This window comes from Acomys minous, assembly GCF_964271855.1.
Source record: "Acomys minous genome assembly, chromosome: 4".
Classification (NCBI taxonomy): Eukaryota; Metazoa; Chordata; class Mammalia; order Rodentia; family Muridae; genus Acomys; species Acomys minous.
The window spans coordinates 26,192,477-26,209,165 of record NC_140486.1 but is presented as its reverse complement, the minus strand read 5'-3'; the positions used below and the strand labels follow the sequence as shown (position 1 = coordinate 26,209,165).

Genomic DNA, 16,689 nt, shown 5'->3' with positions numbered 1-16,689 from the left:
TTTTCTGCACAGAGGAAAGCAGCCAGATCACTCTCGGGACTTGTCTGTTGGGCAAGCTTCTGTGCTAGGATCTTCTCGTGGCCATGTTTCCTGTGTGCATCCAAGCACCTCTCTCAAAGCCCAGCTTAACAAAATGAGTGTTGTCTGTCTGTCTGTCTGTGTGTCTGTGGGGTGGCCCATACTGGCTCCACTCCTCCAGGTGCCCCCCTCTGCAGAAAGGCACAGGTCCAAAGGAATGAAGACAAGTTTCAATCTATTGTTAAAAACTGATATTTTAGGAGGTGCTGAGACTTGAACCAGGGGCGTCACACATCCAAACATATGCTCTTCATCTGTAATCCTCGATATTTATTTTATCTATTTATTTAATGGTTGGGGGGGGGGAGTCAAAGCAGAGGCCTCACAAATGCTAGGCAAGCACTCTACTACAGAACAGAACTCCGTCTCCCACCCCAACCGTTGTCGTCGTAGGACACAGGGAAAGCAAAGCTTACTTCTTTCACATGGAAGCTAGTGCCCGAGAGAGCACAGGTTGAGCCCCAAAGAACTCCATCCCACATCTCCCTCTTCCCAGTTAGGGGAGGTGCCGGGGGTGTGAGGTAGGACCACCCTCTACCATCTGAGGACTTGCGCAAGACAGATCCATCACATGACTCCTGTGCCTTTACATAAAGAGAATGGCCAATCCCTCCACGGGGATGTCAAAAACGTTTCTTCCTATAGCCCAGTTTGCTTCCATTTTTCTACTGACAGGCAGCCCAGAGCTCTGCAGATGGCAACATCCCAGTAAACATCTCTCCCCCAGGTCGTATCAGTCACACACAGTGCTGCTGGGAGGCTCTAAGCCCACTCCCAACAGCCTATCCAAATGCGTACATTTTCCGATCTTGCCTTCTGCTTTTAGTAACTGGTTGTAACTGTTCTGCTGCAGGCTCTGCATTTTGGGGAGTTGTAATGGAAAACAGAAACGAAGGAAGACTGAGCTCTCTGCTTTGTATGCCTTCTCACGGGCATCTTGGCTTCCAGTGAGAAAACGAAGCCAGAAGTGGCTTAGAGGATGAATTTTTATTTCTTCTTGAAAAATAGTAACAACAAGAAAAAAAATGCCCCCTACACCAAGAACCCCAAATACTGACTTGAATTTCCATCCCTTTTCTTAATCTTTCCTTTAAACAAATAAGGAGCTGGGCGTGGTGACGGATGCCTGTGATCCTATCCCAGCACTCGGGAGGCAGAGGCAGGTCGATCTCTGTGAGTTCAGGGCTAACCTAGTCTACAAAGGCAGTCCAGGACAGTCAAGGCTACACAGAGAAACTCTGTCTCAAAAAAACATTAAAAAAAAAAAAAAAAAAAGAAGGCAGCCTCTAAGGTCCTTAGATAGGCGGACAGTAGGTCACCGGGACCCACATGGGGAACTTGCTCATTACCAAAACATGAGGGCAAAGAGAGCGTTGCCCTAGTGCGTCCTGTGCTGCTGGAGTGGGCTCCGTCTTCAGGGTGGGACAGAGTTCCTGGGCTCTCTCTCTCCCTGGAGCCCTCACAGTTCAGTCTTGACCTTATGGATTAAGTCCTTTTGGTCAATCTTGTCCAGATCCTGGTACCAGCGGTTATAAGCCAACAAGGCCACATTCTTAGCAGCTACGGCCATCACCTCCACCGAGCTGGCCGCCCACTCTAAGGCATTGAGGTAGAAGAGCTGGTCATGGAGTACGAATTTTGGGAGGCTGCGGCGGGAGCCGTAGAGGGGGTGGGCCTGCCACTCCGCTGTCTGGACTGAGTAATAGGAACGGAAGAGGGTCTTCAGCTCAGTCCGGAAGAGGGGTTTCGGGGACTGCACCCGCCACACAGCTGCCTCCTGGGGCTGTTTCCGCCGGAAGCTGGCTGAGATGTTGACGGGACAGATGTTGTCCAGAGTGCAGAAGAAACTGGGGAAATCTGTGGTGAGTATGTTGGCGAAGGGGAAAAGCTTAGGGTCGGGGAAACCAAAGAAGGAAGAGTTGAGGTAGCCATGGACCAGGGAGACCACAGTGGGCTGGAAAGAGCCCTGAATGTCATCGATGGGTGGAGTAAAGCCTTCAAAGGTGATGTTGTTGCTGCTGCTGTTGTCCAGGTGCAGGGGCGTGGCGATGACCACGATGTCGTAGAAGTCAGAGCTGTTGCCCTTGTCACTCTCATAGCCCACTTGGTACAGGGCTTTCCCTTCTAACAGGAGAGAGAACGTTAGCGTCTACTTATTTCCTGGCTTCTACCCACTGACCTTGCATTTGGTGTCAGGGGCAGCGGGGCGGTGCAGTGAGAGCCTGGTGTCAGGGGCAGCGGGGTGATCTCTTTTCATATTGATACGGCTTCTGGGAGTGTTAGAAGGTGCTGGTCTGGCTGATAGAAGGCCCAAGCCCTTACTCTTGTTCTGCTGCCTAGGTAAAGATGTCACTCAAATTCTCAATGGTCAGAGGAATACTTTATTTACTGAAGGAGGCATCCTAGTTCTAACATTTGAACCAAAACAGCGCCCTCTAGTGTTGGTGAGCCTTCCACTGATTTTTTTTGTTTGTTTTTTTTTGTTTTTTTTTTCCCTGCAGGCCCACTAGGATTGAGGTTCAGAAGAGAAAGGAAGGTTGTCTAGAAACGGGATGGGCATAACTACTTTGTTCACTTACCTGTAGTGTGCAGGGTCACAGAGGTCACTGTGGCACGGATCACTGTAGCCTTGGCGAGCTTCAGCAAACCAGAACAAACCAGCTTGTTGCCTCCTTCCACGGACCACAGGTTGCCCTGAGCCCCAGCTAGTGACATGGCTCCTGGGAAAGAGAGGAAAGATCTTGGGCCTTCCTGCCAGAACAAGACTCTTCTCAACTGTGAGCACGGACAACAAGGAAAATGCAATGTAATTTTAAAATAAATAAATAAATAAAAAGGGAAAATAAAGAATGGGGGCAAAAAGACAGCAGGCCTTTACTGGTCCAGCTTGTCCTGAGCGTATGAGCAGAGAGGACAGGCAGGGTGACAGCGGCACACTTACCAGCAAAGGCAGGCATTGATGCTGACTGGCCATAGCTGGCCCGTAGGACAGCAGAGACAACATCATCAATAAAGCGCTGTGTGACGCCCACCTGGAGCAGGGACTCGGCCACTGAACGCTGAGTCATGTTGACAAAGGTGGCCTCGCCCAGGGAGTGTAGCAGTTCTTCTACGCCCGAGAAGGCGTAACCGTGAGCCTGGTACTTGTAGATCCTAAGAGACACACGGGACTGGAGTTTGTTGCAGAAAGGCTTTTGAGCTGACCACCCATCATGAAGCCCTGAGGGCCTGCCACTCCATCCCTGTGGCCTGTTCTATGGCTATAGTGGGCTGGCTTGTCTGTACCTCACCACAGGTGGCCAGGGACAGTGCAGAGACAAACAGGCAATCCAGGATTCCACCTGGCTTCTCAGTGTGGCTCTGCTAGATGACAAGTATATCACATTTCTTGCCCCAGGTGCTGATATGTCCCTGGACATGAGTGGATTTTGCCGACCCCCCCCCCCCCCAGCCTCTGATCTGTCTAGGTGTCAAGGACCAAGCTGAGGCTGATGGCAACAGCCTAGCCTCATCCCACGCACGTCCTCCCCTCTTGCCTGATCTGGCAGGGTTCACACTTGCTCAGAGCTCCTGTCTTACTCCTATTCCATTCATCTGGGCCCCTGAACTAGCACAGATGGGAACCACCTCACCTGGCTACACAGTTCTGGACTAGCTTGTTTTTGAATGGCTGCCTTTTCTGGCCTTGGTTTTCAATCGGACCACTAGATGGCTAGGAAGGTGGGATTAGGTAGACTGTTTCCACAATAGGGACCAGTCAGCAAGGCAGGGAAAGCTGACAAAAGCAAAAAGTATATGGAAGAAAAGAAGGGGCTGAATAGGATTGTGTGTGTGACGGAAGTAATGCAATCCCAGGACTTAGGAGGGTGAGTCTGAGGCCAGTCTGGACTACATAGCGAGGACTCTAAGTCAAATAAAGGCAGAAAGAAGGTTAAAAAAAAAAAATGCTGAGTTCAAGGCCAGCCTGGTCTATAAAGTGAGTCCAGGACAACCAAGGCTACACAGAGAAACCCTGTCTCGAAAAACAAACAAAACAAAACAAAGCAAAAAGGTGGGTGGTGGGGAGGAGGGTTGTGAAATAGTCTTATGGGCGTGACACGGCTATGACACTCACAAACTCAGAGCAACTGTGGTTGCCTGCGTGGAGCCTGCACAAGACAGAGCCCTATACATATTCAGTCGTGGATGGGGAGGAGCTCGAGGGACCCTAGCCCACCTAAGGATGCTAAAGGCTGTCAGGGCTGCTAGGGAAGAGGATGTCAATGTCTTCAGTGGCGAGGTTCCCATGCTTGCCCATAGTAGCAGCCCTGGTTAAGCCCAGTGGATGGCAAAGGGAACGCAAAACCAAAAGACACAAAAGTGGGATGGGGTTGTCGGGGAGTGTAAGGCGTAATCGAGGGAGGAGGGGGTGGCCGTGACCAGAATGCATTATATACGGGCATACAATTATCAGAGAGTAAGCTAAAGAGAAGAAGGAGAAAGTACAGCAGCCCCGAGGGACATCTGGAAGGCGTAAGGAAGAAGTGTCATCTTGTATGGCCTGATCATAGAGTGTGAAGGGGGCGGAGACTAGCAGAAAGCGGGGAAGGGTGCCAGGGGACCACACCTGGGCGTCTGACACTAGGAGGCTCAGTGATGGGGTCAGAGGGGCAGCCCAGGGCTGCTCAGGGCTCTGGGAAACAGGGCCAACAGAAGAGGAGTGGCGGGCGGGCGGGCGGGCGGGCATGTGAGCACACAGCCGGTGATAGGGAGGGGCTGGCGCTCAAGAGGAAGGAAGAGTGTCGAGTGCTGTTTCTCAACCTGTGGGGCACGACCCCTTTGAGGGTCAACAGACCCTTTCACAAGTGTCACATATCAGACATCCTGCAAATCAGATACTGACAGCAACAAATCCTAACAGGAGCAAAACTGCAGTGGCAACAAAAATAATTTTATGGCTGGGGGTGGTCACCACAACAGGAGGAAAATTGTAGTAAAGGGTTGTGGCATTAGGAAGGTTGAGAACCACAGCTCTAGTGGGACAAAGTGGGGACAGCAAAGCTTGTACGTGGGTGACCCCGGGCTGCATACAGCCTACATGAGTGTCTCAACTGGCTCTCAAAATCAATTGGAGCTAAACACTGAAAAGCTGGGGAAAATCTCAGGACACGATTTCTTGCAGCTGGCTACAGTGTGCTGCAGCAGGCTGCCTCTCTCAGATGGCCTTACTCTTCAGGCTACCCCACCTCCCTGTTCCCTCCCACCCACGGGCCTCCCACCCACCACACTTCAGCAGCCTTTGTAAAGCGGGAGGAAAGAATGCAGATCAGTGTGACAAGGCCAGGGGCCCTGTCCCACACACTGCTCAGGCTGGGGCTTGCTGAGCCTGCACTGTATCAGGCAGGGTCCTTGTAGTCACCTTCAACTCCCCTTTCACACTTCCCGACCAATCAATTCCTTCCTAAGATCTTTCCCCGGTTCCCTGACCTCGCATTTTGCAGCTCCACCCGGCCCTACCTCATGAACTTTTCCATGACTTCCTCCACCCACATCTGCAGCCTCAGGAAGCTGATGCCGTAGTACCACCAGAGGCGGAAGAGGTTCAGCAGGTACCAGTCCGTTTCCTCCAGCACGAAATGCTCCCCGCCGAAGATGGCGCTCCTGCCCACCACCTCGCGCCGCTGTCTCAGCCCTGCGGAGACCAGCAGCCCCTCAGCTCCCCTTCATGGCCCCCCAGGAGGCCCAAGCAGTGCCTTGCGCTTTTGCACTGGGGCCTTCCTGATGCAAACGGCTGGAAGTGTCTATTTTGTTCCTTTGTGCTTCTCTGTCTATAAGCAGCATGCTAAAGAACACACTGAGAAAAATGTTTGCACTTCCTACTGAGTAAGAAAACGAGCCGGGCGTGGTGGCGCATGCCTTTAATCCCAGCACTTGGGAGGCAGAGGCAGGCGGATCGCTGTGAGTTCGAGGCCAGCCTGGTCTACAGTGAGTCCAGGACAGCCACGGCTAACCCAGAGAGACCCTGTCTCAAAAAAACAAAAAACAAAACAAACAAACAAACAAAAAAAAACAAAAAACAAAAAAAAAGAAAAGAAAAAAAAGAAAAAAGAAAATGAGAGTGAAAACAATGTACCATTTTGTATTTCTTTCAACAGTGATCTGCTCAGCCAAGAGTGAGGGAAATGCTACTGTTGCAGAAATGTCTAAAGGCTGACCGGCCAGGGCTAGCTTTGACAAGGAGCCCTGAACCCAATGGAGCTCCTTCTAGCTCCTGAGCATTCCACAACTCAAAAACCACTTCATTCATGAATATGTATGTATATGGCCATGATTTAACCCCGCCCCTCAAACATAACATATACATTATCCTGCTCTGTGGATAGTCTACTGGGTACTTACATGACATTGTGTTTCACCTCAAGTACAGAGAGGGTGAACCAAGAGGCCATTTCCACTTTTTTTCTTTCTTTCTTTCTGTTTTTTAAAGATTTATTTATTTATTATTATGTATACAGTGTTTTGCCTACATGTATACCTACATACCAGAAGAGGGCACCAGGTCTCATTGTAGATGGTTGTGAGCCACCATGTGGTTGCTGGGAATTGAACTCAGGACCTTTGAAAGAACAGCCAGTGCTCTTAACCTCTGAGCCATCTCTCCAGCCTGCCATTTCCACTTTCTGCTATGGCAGACCCTGCTGTAGTGAATGAGCTTGCATGTTTGTACTTTGCACATCTACAAGCTGTGATCTTGCAGGACTGTTTCCGATAACTGGGGCTTCTTCAGCAAACAGCATGTGTTGTCTCAGCTGATGTATGTTAATGATTCGAGCTCCAGCCTCTTTAGAGGGGAATCTGTCTCTCATCCTGAAGGCTGGTGGGGTCTGAGGTAATAATATCTACATACTCCCTAGTATGTACCAGGTTATCTGGTGGGCAAGAGGGTGTGGACATTGATATTTTAGCAATAATTAAGAGGCAGCAAGCTGAAAAGGAGAGACAGGTCTGGGAGTCAAATCTGAGTTCTAATCCCAGCTCTGCAACTAACTCACTGTGTACCTCAGGCAAGTTCTTTCCCCTCTCTGGTCTCAGCTGCTCCATCTGTAAAATGAGGAGATTGGGCTAAATGACTATCTGACCTTAAGGGTCTGGGGGATTCTGGGAAGGAAGGGCCTGAGGCCTGGGGCACTGGAGCCCCAGTGCCGGCCACTCACCCAGTAGCTTGACGAAGTCCTGCATGTGGAGGCTCAGAGAGTGGAAGGAGGCCGCCCCGCTCTCGTAGTTCTGCTTGTTGACGGAGATGGTGGCCAGGCGGCCGCCCACGGTCCCTTTCTCATAGACAACAATTTGCACTCGGGGTCCAAAGTGTTGTTGAAGGAAATGGGCCACAGCCGAGCCCCCGATCCCAGCTCCAATGACAGCTGTCAGCAAGTCCAAACAAGGCAGGGAAGAAGAAACGGCACAGAAGAGAGAGGCTGGTTACTTTTGCACTACCCTGTGCAGAGCTGACCTCCAGGCACTTGTACTAAGTATGTGTATGGAGTTTCTTTTTTTTAAAAATATATTTTATTTAATTTTAATTCATGTGCATTGGTGTAGGGATGTCAGATCTTGGAGTTACAGACAGTTGCAAGCTGCCATGTGGGTGCTGGGAATTGAACCCGGGTCCTTTGGAAGAGCAGGCAATGCTCTTAACCACTGAGCCATCTCTCCAGCCCCCACGTGTATGGAATTTCAAAGGGAGAAATTCACGGTCTGAGTTTTCAGATGCTCTGAGCCTAACAATCAAAAGCCCACCCCTCCCCCAACTGCACCTACTACCATCCTCAATAGGCAAAGGAAGACCCTAGCCGCAGGAGAGAAGGAAACAATCTCAAAATTCAGAATGCTTCTAAAAGAGAATAAATTGAGCCCTGGGAGGTGGTGGCGTACGCCTCTAACACTCGGGAGGCAGAAGCAGAGGCAGATGGATCTCTGAGTTCGAGGGCAGCCTGGTCTACAGGACAGTCAGGGCTATACAGAGATACCTTGTTTCAAATAAACTGAGAGAGAGAGGGGGCGGAGGAGGGGGGGCAGGGGGGAGGAGTGAATATAAACTGGGCTAATTAGATGGCTTCCTGCCGAGGCTCTCACTGCCCCTGAGTTTGATCCCTGGAATCTATGTAGTGGAATGAGAGAATTAACTTCTGTAAGTTGTTCCCCCCGAGTCTCACACGAGTGCTATGGCAGGCATGCACTCCCTCTCCATATATCAATTAACCAATGTTTTTTTAAAAAAAAAAGAATACAATTAGGTTTTTATAAAATTCCCCATCCCCTCCATTTTGCTTTTTTCAAGATTAATTGGTGAAAACAGTTACTGACCAAACACTTCCTTAGTTGGAAGGTTGGAAACCATTCCTTAATTTTAGGATCAATAAACTACAGGCTTATTTTAGAAGGCATAAGTTTTCCTTCCTGCACCCACCCCCATTTATTTTATTTATTTATTTTTGACAAGGTCTCCCTATGTAGATCAGGCTGGCCTTGAACTCATAGAGATAGACCAGCTTCTGCCTCCCATCTCTGGCATCAAAGGCATGAACCACTATGCCCAGTGGGTTTGTTTGTTTATTTGTTGTTGTTCTTTTCTGAGATAGGGTTTCTCCATGCTGCTTAGGCTAGCCTTGAACCCCTGGGCTGAGTGAGTGTCCCTCTCAGCCTCCTCACGATGTTAATATCTGCCAATAAAGTCACACCATTTTTTTTTTTAATTTCCTGTCAATAGGAAAATACAGTGGAACTGCCTGCAAAGCCAAAAATATTTACTTCCTGGCCCTTTACAGGCAAAGTTTGTCAACCTCTGGGCGAAGTCCAACCTACCACATGATGCTGCCGGGAACCACTGTCTAGACAGATGGTAGTCAACAAACAGCCCCGAGGGAGGACGGAGAACTAGTTATGAAACCCTTGGGTCAGGCTACTGCCTGCCCTGCAATCCTGTCTGCCCTATATCTGAAACACTGCTTTCCTCTCACTGACAGCCCAGTATTCCCATCCAGCCAGGCAAGAAGATAAAGACATCTCCACTCCCCAGCCATTGCCTTTCCCTCAGCTTGTCAGAGCCACCTTCGGAGGAGAGGCAGATGTCTCTCATGCCTCCCCCAGCAGCACACTTGCCCTGTCACACCTATTCCACTGGTTTATTTGAGGACAGAGAGGAAGCCGGGTTAATTCTATTCCCAGGCCCTGGCAGGTAGCAAAGCCCATGAAATATCTGTTGCATGTTGAAATAACCAACTCCTTTTTCAGTACTTAGTGACTCACTTCCAGCAATACCCTCAACTTTCTCTTAACCACTCTGCTCTCTTCCCTTCCTCTTCCTCTGGAGAGCCTCAGATTACCCATTTTCTCCAAAGAAATGGACATTTGAAGGTCTGGAGGTACCATTCAACTCCCCACTCCCCCAGGCGGGAGGTAAGATGTCGGGTCACTGTGAACAGGCTTAGGGAACATACATATTAGACACCGCTTTGTCCTACTGCTCTATCTTTGTGCCAAGGCTCAAAGATGAACCAAAGAGGGTTTTGGTTCCCAGGAGCCTAAGCAGGCAATGGGCAGAGATGATCCAAAACCAAGTAGGAGAACAGGCTTTCAGGGAGTCCTGAGAAGGAAGCAGCAGATGCTGGCATCACATAGAGAAAGCATCTGAGCAGGACCCAGAGGGGGTTTAAAAAAAAAAAAAAACAACAACAACAAACAAAACCCTGCACGCTGGCGAGAGCAGAAAGAACAGTGTTGAGCAGGGCATCGAGGGGACTCCGAAGGGTCCTAGGGCCACTCGGAAGCACTGAGATAGGGATCTTGCTAGAGCCCAAGGATTATGCCTTCAAACAGGAAGCACTTTGTGTTCTTTTTTCTAGGTCTAGTCCAAACCACCAAGGGGTTGAAGGCATTCAGGCGAACTAAAGGGCAGCTTGTCATGGATAGGGAAGCCTTGGGGAGGTGTGTCTGGGAACGAACAGGAAGGAAGCAGGCTGCAAGCTACGTAATCAGTGTTTGGTTCTGTTGGGAGGGTTCCCTGCTGCCCATCCCCAGGCATAAAAGCACTGCATAGCTCTGCATAGCCCTGGTCCCCGCCTGCCTAACTCTTCATTATCTTGCCATGTCTGCCCCAAAGTCAACCTCCATTAGGCCTTCTTTTAATACCCTAGCCTGTTTTTGGTTGAGTCACAGACCAATGTCCAGTATGCTTTGGTCAGCCTTAACCCTCCGTGGCCTGCTGGAGTTTTCTTACACCATTAAGCTTTAGTATTGTACTGGCCCAGGCAAGCCTATGCCGTCCCAGATGCCGCAAGGCACTCCTGTCAATTGGGGTTCCTGGGGGCAGCACACGGGAATTATTACTCTGTCCTCCCACAGCCAGGAGCTCAGCGTTTCTGGCCGGAGCAATTCATAAGCAAGGAGATCTGAGAATCTCTTAGTCATGCAGAGTGAAAACAAAAGAAAGAAAACCAGTGGTGAACACGGAACTAGTGACAAAACCTACCCAATGGTCTATTTAGTGAGGTGTCCTGGTGCCTGCGGTTTATTTTGAAATGTTAGCAGCAAATGGCAGAGTGGGTGGTGGGTACGTGGATGAGACTGTAAAATACTTTAAACTTTGCTGTATGCCTGAAGAACTTCGAAATGAAATGCTTGGGGAAAACCACATAAATAATAATAAAAAATAAATGACTGTCGTTAAAGAGTTCTTCATACTGGGCGAGGAGCTGTGCAGTAGAGCGCTTGTCTAGCTTGCCTGAAGGGAAAAAAAAATCCCCACTCTGTCACTCAGCAGATCCACCCCCAGCCATCGATTGTTCTGACCCGTGAAAGGAACTGCCTTCTACAGACCGGAAGTTCTGGTTAGATGTTCCTCCTAGGAAGCCTTCTTCAAGCCGGCAACCTGCCAAGCGTCTTCCAGACATGGAACTTTCTCGTACTAAGGAAAGGTCTCTTTTCCTACAGGAATCACAGGCTTAGCCGCTGCAACACACAGGGCTCTCAGCCGACCCCTGCGAGCGCCACCAACAGGCTCCTGCCTTGCTACCCGCGAGCTTTTCAAGAAGCACATGTTTAGTGACCATGCGCCCTGCGGACAGCTGGCTGTCAGTGGCTATTCCTGTCCAGGCCTCCTCCTTCCCAGTTGGCCCTCTCCTCGAGCCCACGCCACCCTTCCCATCACCGCCTCCCCAATGCACTCTTCTTCTGCGCCCACCAGCCCCTAGCCTCTCCTGTACCCAGCTCCTCTCCGGAGCAGCCCTCCCCTGCCCTGGGTCAGCTGCAAACCCTCTTCCCACCCGTCCTTCTCAGTGAGCACCCCACCGCATCCTTCCCGCACCGATTTTTCCGGGCGGGGCATCTCCGCCTGCAGCGGCGGCGGTGAGAAGTGTGGTCAGCACGGCGAGCAGAGGGGCAGCGCGGGCCATGGCGGGTGGTGACCGGGTAGCACGCTGCGGATCGGCCGCTAGCGGTTGGCGCTTGGCTGTGCGCCCCGCCCAGGCGCCCCACTGGCGGTCCGGCCTTGCATCCTGGTTAGTCCTAGCCTTTCATTGGTCGAGCAACCGTCCCTCTGCAGTAAGAGGTCTCCATTAGCTACATCTGTCTCAGGGAGAGCTCAGTCATTGGCAGCGTCCCTGTCCCTCCTCCTTGGATGCGGTTGCTTCATTGGCTGGCGCATTTTGCTCAGGCGCAGGTGTGAGCGTCTTTGGATCTCAACATCAGGACCAGGCCCCAGCAGCTGGGAGACACACAGAAGGGAGTCCAACCACAGTCCAACACAGACTAGCTTTGTAGTGGGCCATCTCCGTGTCTGTTTCCAGGGGGCAGAATAATCGACGCTCTATCTTTCTAGGTTGTGATGATCACATGAGAGAATGTAGGAGGAAACCCTTTGGGGGCTTGATAGTCTCTCAAGTGCTGTAAATTGCTGACCAAGCTGGCGACCTGCTTGACTGGACGCGCCAGCAAGTGCTAAAACAAGCTTGTCTACCTACATTGGATCTTGGATTTTTGATGGTTTTGATTTTTTTTTAATTTGCTTTCTTCCAGTTTCTACATTTTACACTTGCCTTCCTCATCCCCCTTTATTTTTATTTAGCTATTATTTAGATACAGGATCTTCTGTAGCTTTGGCTAGCCTGAACTTCACTCTGTAGTGAAGAATGAGCTTGACCTCCCGATCCTCCCGCCTCCGCCTCTCAAACGCTGGATTTGTGGGCATACTCTTCCCTACTTTTGGAGACAGGGTCTCACTTGGTAACCTAGGCTGGCTACTCTCCCTTGGGTTCTCAGCTGCTTGGGTTACAGGCCTGAACCACCATGCTTATTTTAAAATTTATTTTATGTGTGTGAGTGTTTGCCCGCACGTCTGCATGCACACTATGTGCGGCCTGCTGTTTCCAGGTCAGAAGAGGGCATCGGATCCCATGGAGCCATAGTTATTAAACATGGATGTGAACCACTATATTGATGCTGGGAACTGAACCTGGGTCCCAGCTGTGCAAGAGCAACACGTGCTCTTAACAACCGAACCATCTCTTCAGCCTCTAATCCATTATTATTATTATTATTATTATTATTATTATTATTATTATTATTATTTTGGTTTTTCTTTTTTTTTTAATATTTTATTTAATTTTAGTTTATGTGCACAGGTGTGGGAGTGTCAGATCTTGGAGTTACAGACAGTTGTGAGCCGCTTATGGGTGCTGGTAATTGAACCCGGGTCCTTTGGAAGAGCAGGCAGTGCTTTTAACCACTGAGCCATCTCTCCAGCCCTATTATTTTGGTTTTTCAAGACAGGGTTTCTTTGTTTAGCTGTGGCTGTCCTGGATTTGTTTTGTAGACAAGGCTGGCCTTGAACTCAGAGACCCACCTGCCTCTACCTCCCTTAGTGCTGGGATGAGAGGCATGCACCACTGTGCTGTTTTTGTTTTTTTAAATCGTATTGACTTTAAAATTCATATTTGGCTCATTACCTTGTTCTTTTTTATTGTTGTTTATTATTATGTATACATTGCACATCCGATCATATTATAGATGGTTGTGAGCCACAATGTGGTTGCTAAGAATTGAACTCTGGACCTCTGGAAGAGCTGTCTGTGTAACCACTGAGCCATCTCTCTAGCCTGGCTCTCTACCTTGTGACTAGGATCTTGTGACTACTGAATCTAGAGATGTGTTTTCTCCATGTGTGTGTGTGTTTTGACTCTTTACATACATTACATCCTGACTAAAGTTTCCCCACTTCCACTCCTCTAAGCTCTCCCTGCCCTTCCCCTCCCCCGTAGATCCACTCTTCCTGTTTCCCTTTAATTTAAAAAAAAAAAAAAAGAGTAGACCTCCCAAGGATATCAACCAAACATAGCATAACAAATTATGGTAAGACTAGGCACAAACCTTCATATCAAGGCTGGATGAGGTGACCCTGTAGAAGGGTCCCAATTGCAGGCAAGAGAGTCACAGATACCCTCAACTCCCACTGTTAGAAGTCCCATAAGAACACCAACTAGGAAACTGGAGAGATGGCTCAGAGATTAAGAGTGCAGTCTGCTCTTCCAGAGGTCCTGAGTTCAAATCCCAGCAATCACATGGTGGCTTACAACACAACTGGTAACACTTGATGCCCTCTTCTGTCATGCAGGTGTCACGTAAATAGAATGCTTGTATACATAAAATAAATAAATCTTAAAAAAAAAACAAAACACCAAGCTCAGCCCTATACTGGGTTGGTGATTGTTGCTTCGGTCTCAGTGAGGCCGGCTTAGTTGATTCTGTGGGTCATGTTCTCAATTCCTCTGGCTCCTACAGCCTTTCCTTCTCTTCTTTGGGGTTCCTCTGGCTTGGCTAGTGTTTGGCCATCTTCCCTAGTTCTTATAACTCTACCAGCTTATTGCTAATGCATGAGTCCATCAGATTCAAAATAGCTGGTAAGAGGGAAAGCAAGCAAACAAGCAAACAAAGCCACACAGTTGGGTGGTACAGAGGTGCAAAATAATTAGCTGAGACTGGGAATGAGGTGAGGAAACCATACCAGCTATTGCTGCTATGTAAAACAAAAACAAAAACAAAAACCACTCCAAACCAAAGCAACAATCTTTAAATTTGTCTACAAATGTACAGAGTAGTCCCACTTGCATGAGGAAGCCACTGGTGGACATGTGGGACTGGCTCAGCCAAGTTTTAAGGGTTGGTCCAGAAGCCCAACAAAGTGCCACTTTCATTATACACATGGGTCAAACAATTGCAAAGCAATGAGACCCAGGAAGGAACTAACCATCAATGTGTTGGGGGTGGGGGGGAAAGCCAGGTGTGCTGGTACACGCCTTTAATTTCAGCACTTGGGAGGCAGAGGCAGGTAGATCTCTGTGAGTCTGAGGCCAGTCTGGTCTACAAAGAGAGTTTGGTGTCCAGGACAGCCAGGGCTACAACACAGAGAAACCCCGTCTCAAACAAAACAAAACAAAAACAAAAAACGGGCTGGAGAGATGGCTCAGAAGTTAAGAGCACTGTCTGCTCTTCCAAAGGTCCTGAGTTTAATTCCCAGCAACCACATGGTGGCTCACAACCATCTATAATGTGATCTGATGCCCTCTTCTAGTATGCGGGTGTACATGTACGCAGAGCACTGTATACATAATAAACAAATCTTTAAAAAACAAACAAAACACCAAAAAACAAACAAACAAACAAAAAAACCAAAACAAAAAATCCCCACTAGGGTCATTTTAAAGATTTGTTCATGTGTATGTGTGTGCAGTGCCCTTGGAAGCCAGGGGCAGGCAACAGATGTACACTGGAGATACTGGCAGTTGTGATACCACAGTGAATCTGGTTTCAGGGACTTCCTGAAGTTATTTTGAATTTTTTACTTCCTGTACTAATATCAGGATGGAATGCAGCCATGTCCATAGGGCATTTTCTTAATGATTGATGGGGGAGGGTCCAGTTCATTCTGGGTGGAAATACCCCTGGCCTGATGGTCCTGGATTCTGTAAGAAAGCAGACTGAGCAAGCCAGCAAGCAGCACTCCTCTGTGGCTTCTGCCATAGCTCTTGCCTCCAGGTTCCTGCCCTGACTTCCTTCAATAATAGTGATATGGGAACATAAGAAAAATAAATCCTTTCCTCCCCAACTTACTTTAGGTTGTGGTGCTTCATCATAGCAATAGTAACCCCAAGTCAGTCAGTGAGGAGGTGGAGAAGCCTGAGTGAGTGAAGGTAGGTCTAAGTGAATGTGTGTGTTAACATGGGGACAGCCTGCTGAGGACCCCAAGACCAATTTAGTTGGCCCATGGAAAACTGGCAAAACTTATCTCCAGAGTCTGAGTCTCTATGGAAAACTGATCAGTATGTGTGTGTGTGTGTGTGTCTTCCTCCTCCTGGATGTTTACAGCCTGAGGTTGCTGGCCTCCAGAGATCTCCTTTGAGACTAGCTAGCCCCCCCCCCCCCATGCTGGACCTAATAAATATCCAGTGGGAGTGGCCTCACTAGAGAGCCCCACCTGATCCCAGTTTCACTGTATCTGTTTGTGTGCTCTTTCTTCATTCCCTCACCATCCCTAGCCAGGGTTTCAGGATTCAAGCCACACAGGTCATGGAAGGTTAGCTGACTATTATTTTTAATACAATCACCCAAACAGTCTTCCCTTTCCCCTAGGCTTTAGGCAACCATAAAAATGCAAGACAGACAATATGATAACTTAAGTAAAACAGGAGAGCTTACTGGAGTTTTATGTAATCCTCACAGGACCACAAATTAGAAGCATTTTATAAACATGGAATGACTGGCCCCAGAAGTCACAGGTGCCAGAGCTGTGCTCAAAGTCTATGCCTACCAAGCCTGAATTCTACTCCCCTGTTCTGGCTCCCTTGTCCCTCCTTTGAGCTTTTTGCTATTATGGCTTCATGTCATTCTGAATTCACGATTTAAGTATGCCAAAACCACAGAACAATAAAATAACCCAATGTTAATCTACTTGCAAAAACATATGGAAAGATCAGAACACTCTTGAGACGACAGACAGTTCGGCCTAGTTCTCTGTCAAGGACAGCTAGTAACTCCAATATGCATGGCTTATTTTCTCATTCTTTCCATCTGTCAATCTTTCTGTCAATCTTGTAGAAAGGTTGGCAGGGAGGGGAAGAGAGCAAAATATATTGTATTATTTCACAGCTCCTTAAATTTACAGTGTGCACCCAGTGGGATAGTAAAATAATGCCCTGCCAAGAGAATCTTTGGACCGCAGAGGGTGCTGGGGGATAAAACCTAGGTTTTCTGGAAGAGTGGCCAGAGTGCTCTTCCACTTGACCCCGCCCTCCCCCCCATACAGGGTTTCTCTGTGTTATCTTGGGCTTTGTAGACCAGGCTGGCCCGAACTTACAGCGATCCACCTGCTCTTAACCACTGAGGCACATCCCAGCTTCCAGTAAATAGTGCTTTTTAAATGGGCCCACATTGTGGGTTAAAACTTCTAACTCCAGTTCCAGGGGCTCTGGCGCTCTCTTGTGGCCTCCACAGGTACCAGGCATGCACATGGCAGAGAATTAGATGGAGACAAAGCATCCACATAAAGAGTCATAATTTTTAAGTGATTATTTACTATACACT

General features: G+C 48.7%; 1 protein-coding gene across 2 annotated transcripts; it reads right to left on the bottom strand.

Annotated features, from left to right (window-relative positions):
- Positions 1-1,046: 1,046 nt before the first annotated feature.
- PCYOX1L (prenylcysteine oxidase 1 like) lies at positions 1,047-11,581 on the bottom strand. 2 transcript variants are annotated; one of them, XM_084780544.1, is made up of 6 exons: positions 11,420-11,581; positions 7,272-7,478; positions 5,575-5,749; positions 3,020-3,231; positions 2,658-2,798; positions 1,047-2,202 (listed from the first exon to the last, which is right to left on the bottom strand). In XM_084780544.1, the coding sequence occupies exons 1-6, from the start codon at positions 11,505-11,507 to the stop codon at positions 1,538-1,540; spliced, it is 1,488 nt and encodes a 495-aa protein (XP_084636670.1). In that variant the 5' UTR covers positions 11,508-11,581; the 3' UTR covers positions 1,047-1,537. The 2 variants fall into 2 exon arrangements, with proteins under 2 accessions (XP_084636670.1, XP_084636669.1); XM_084780543.1 differs by lacking the exon at positions 11,420-11,581 and adding an exon at positions 7,117-7,158 and having other exon boundaries at positions 7,272-7,408.
- Positions 11,582-16,689: the final 5,108 nt, after the last annotated feature.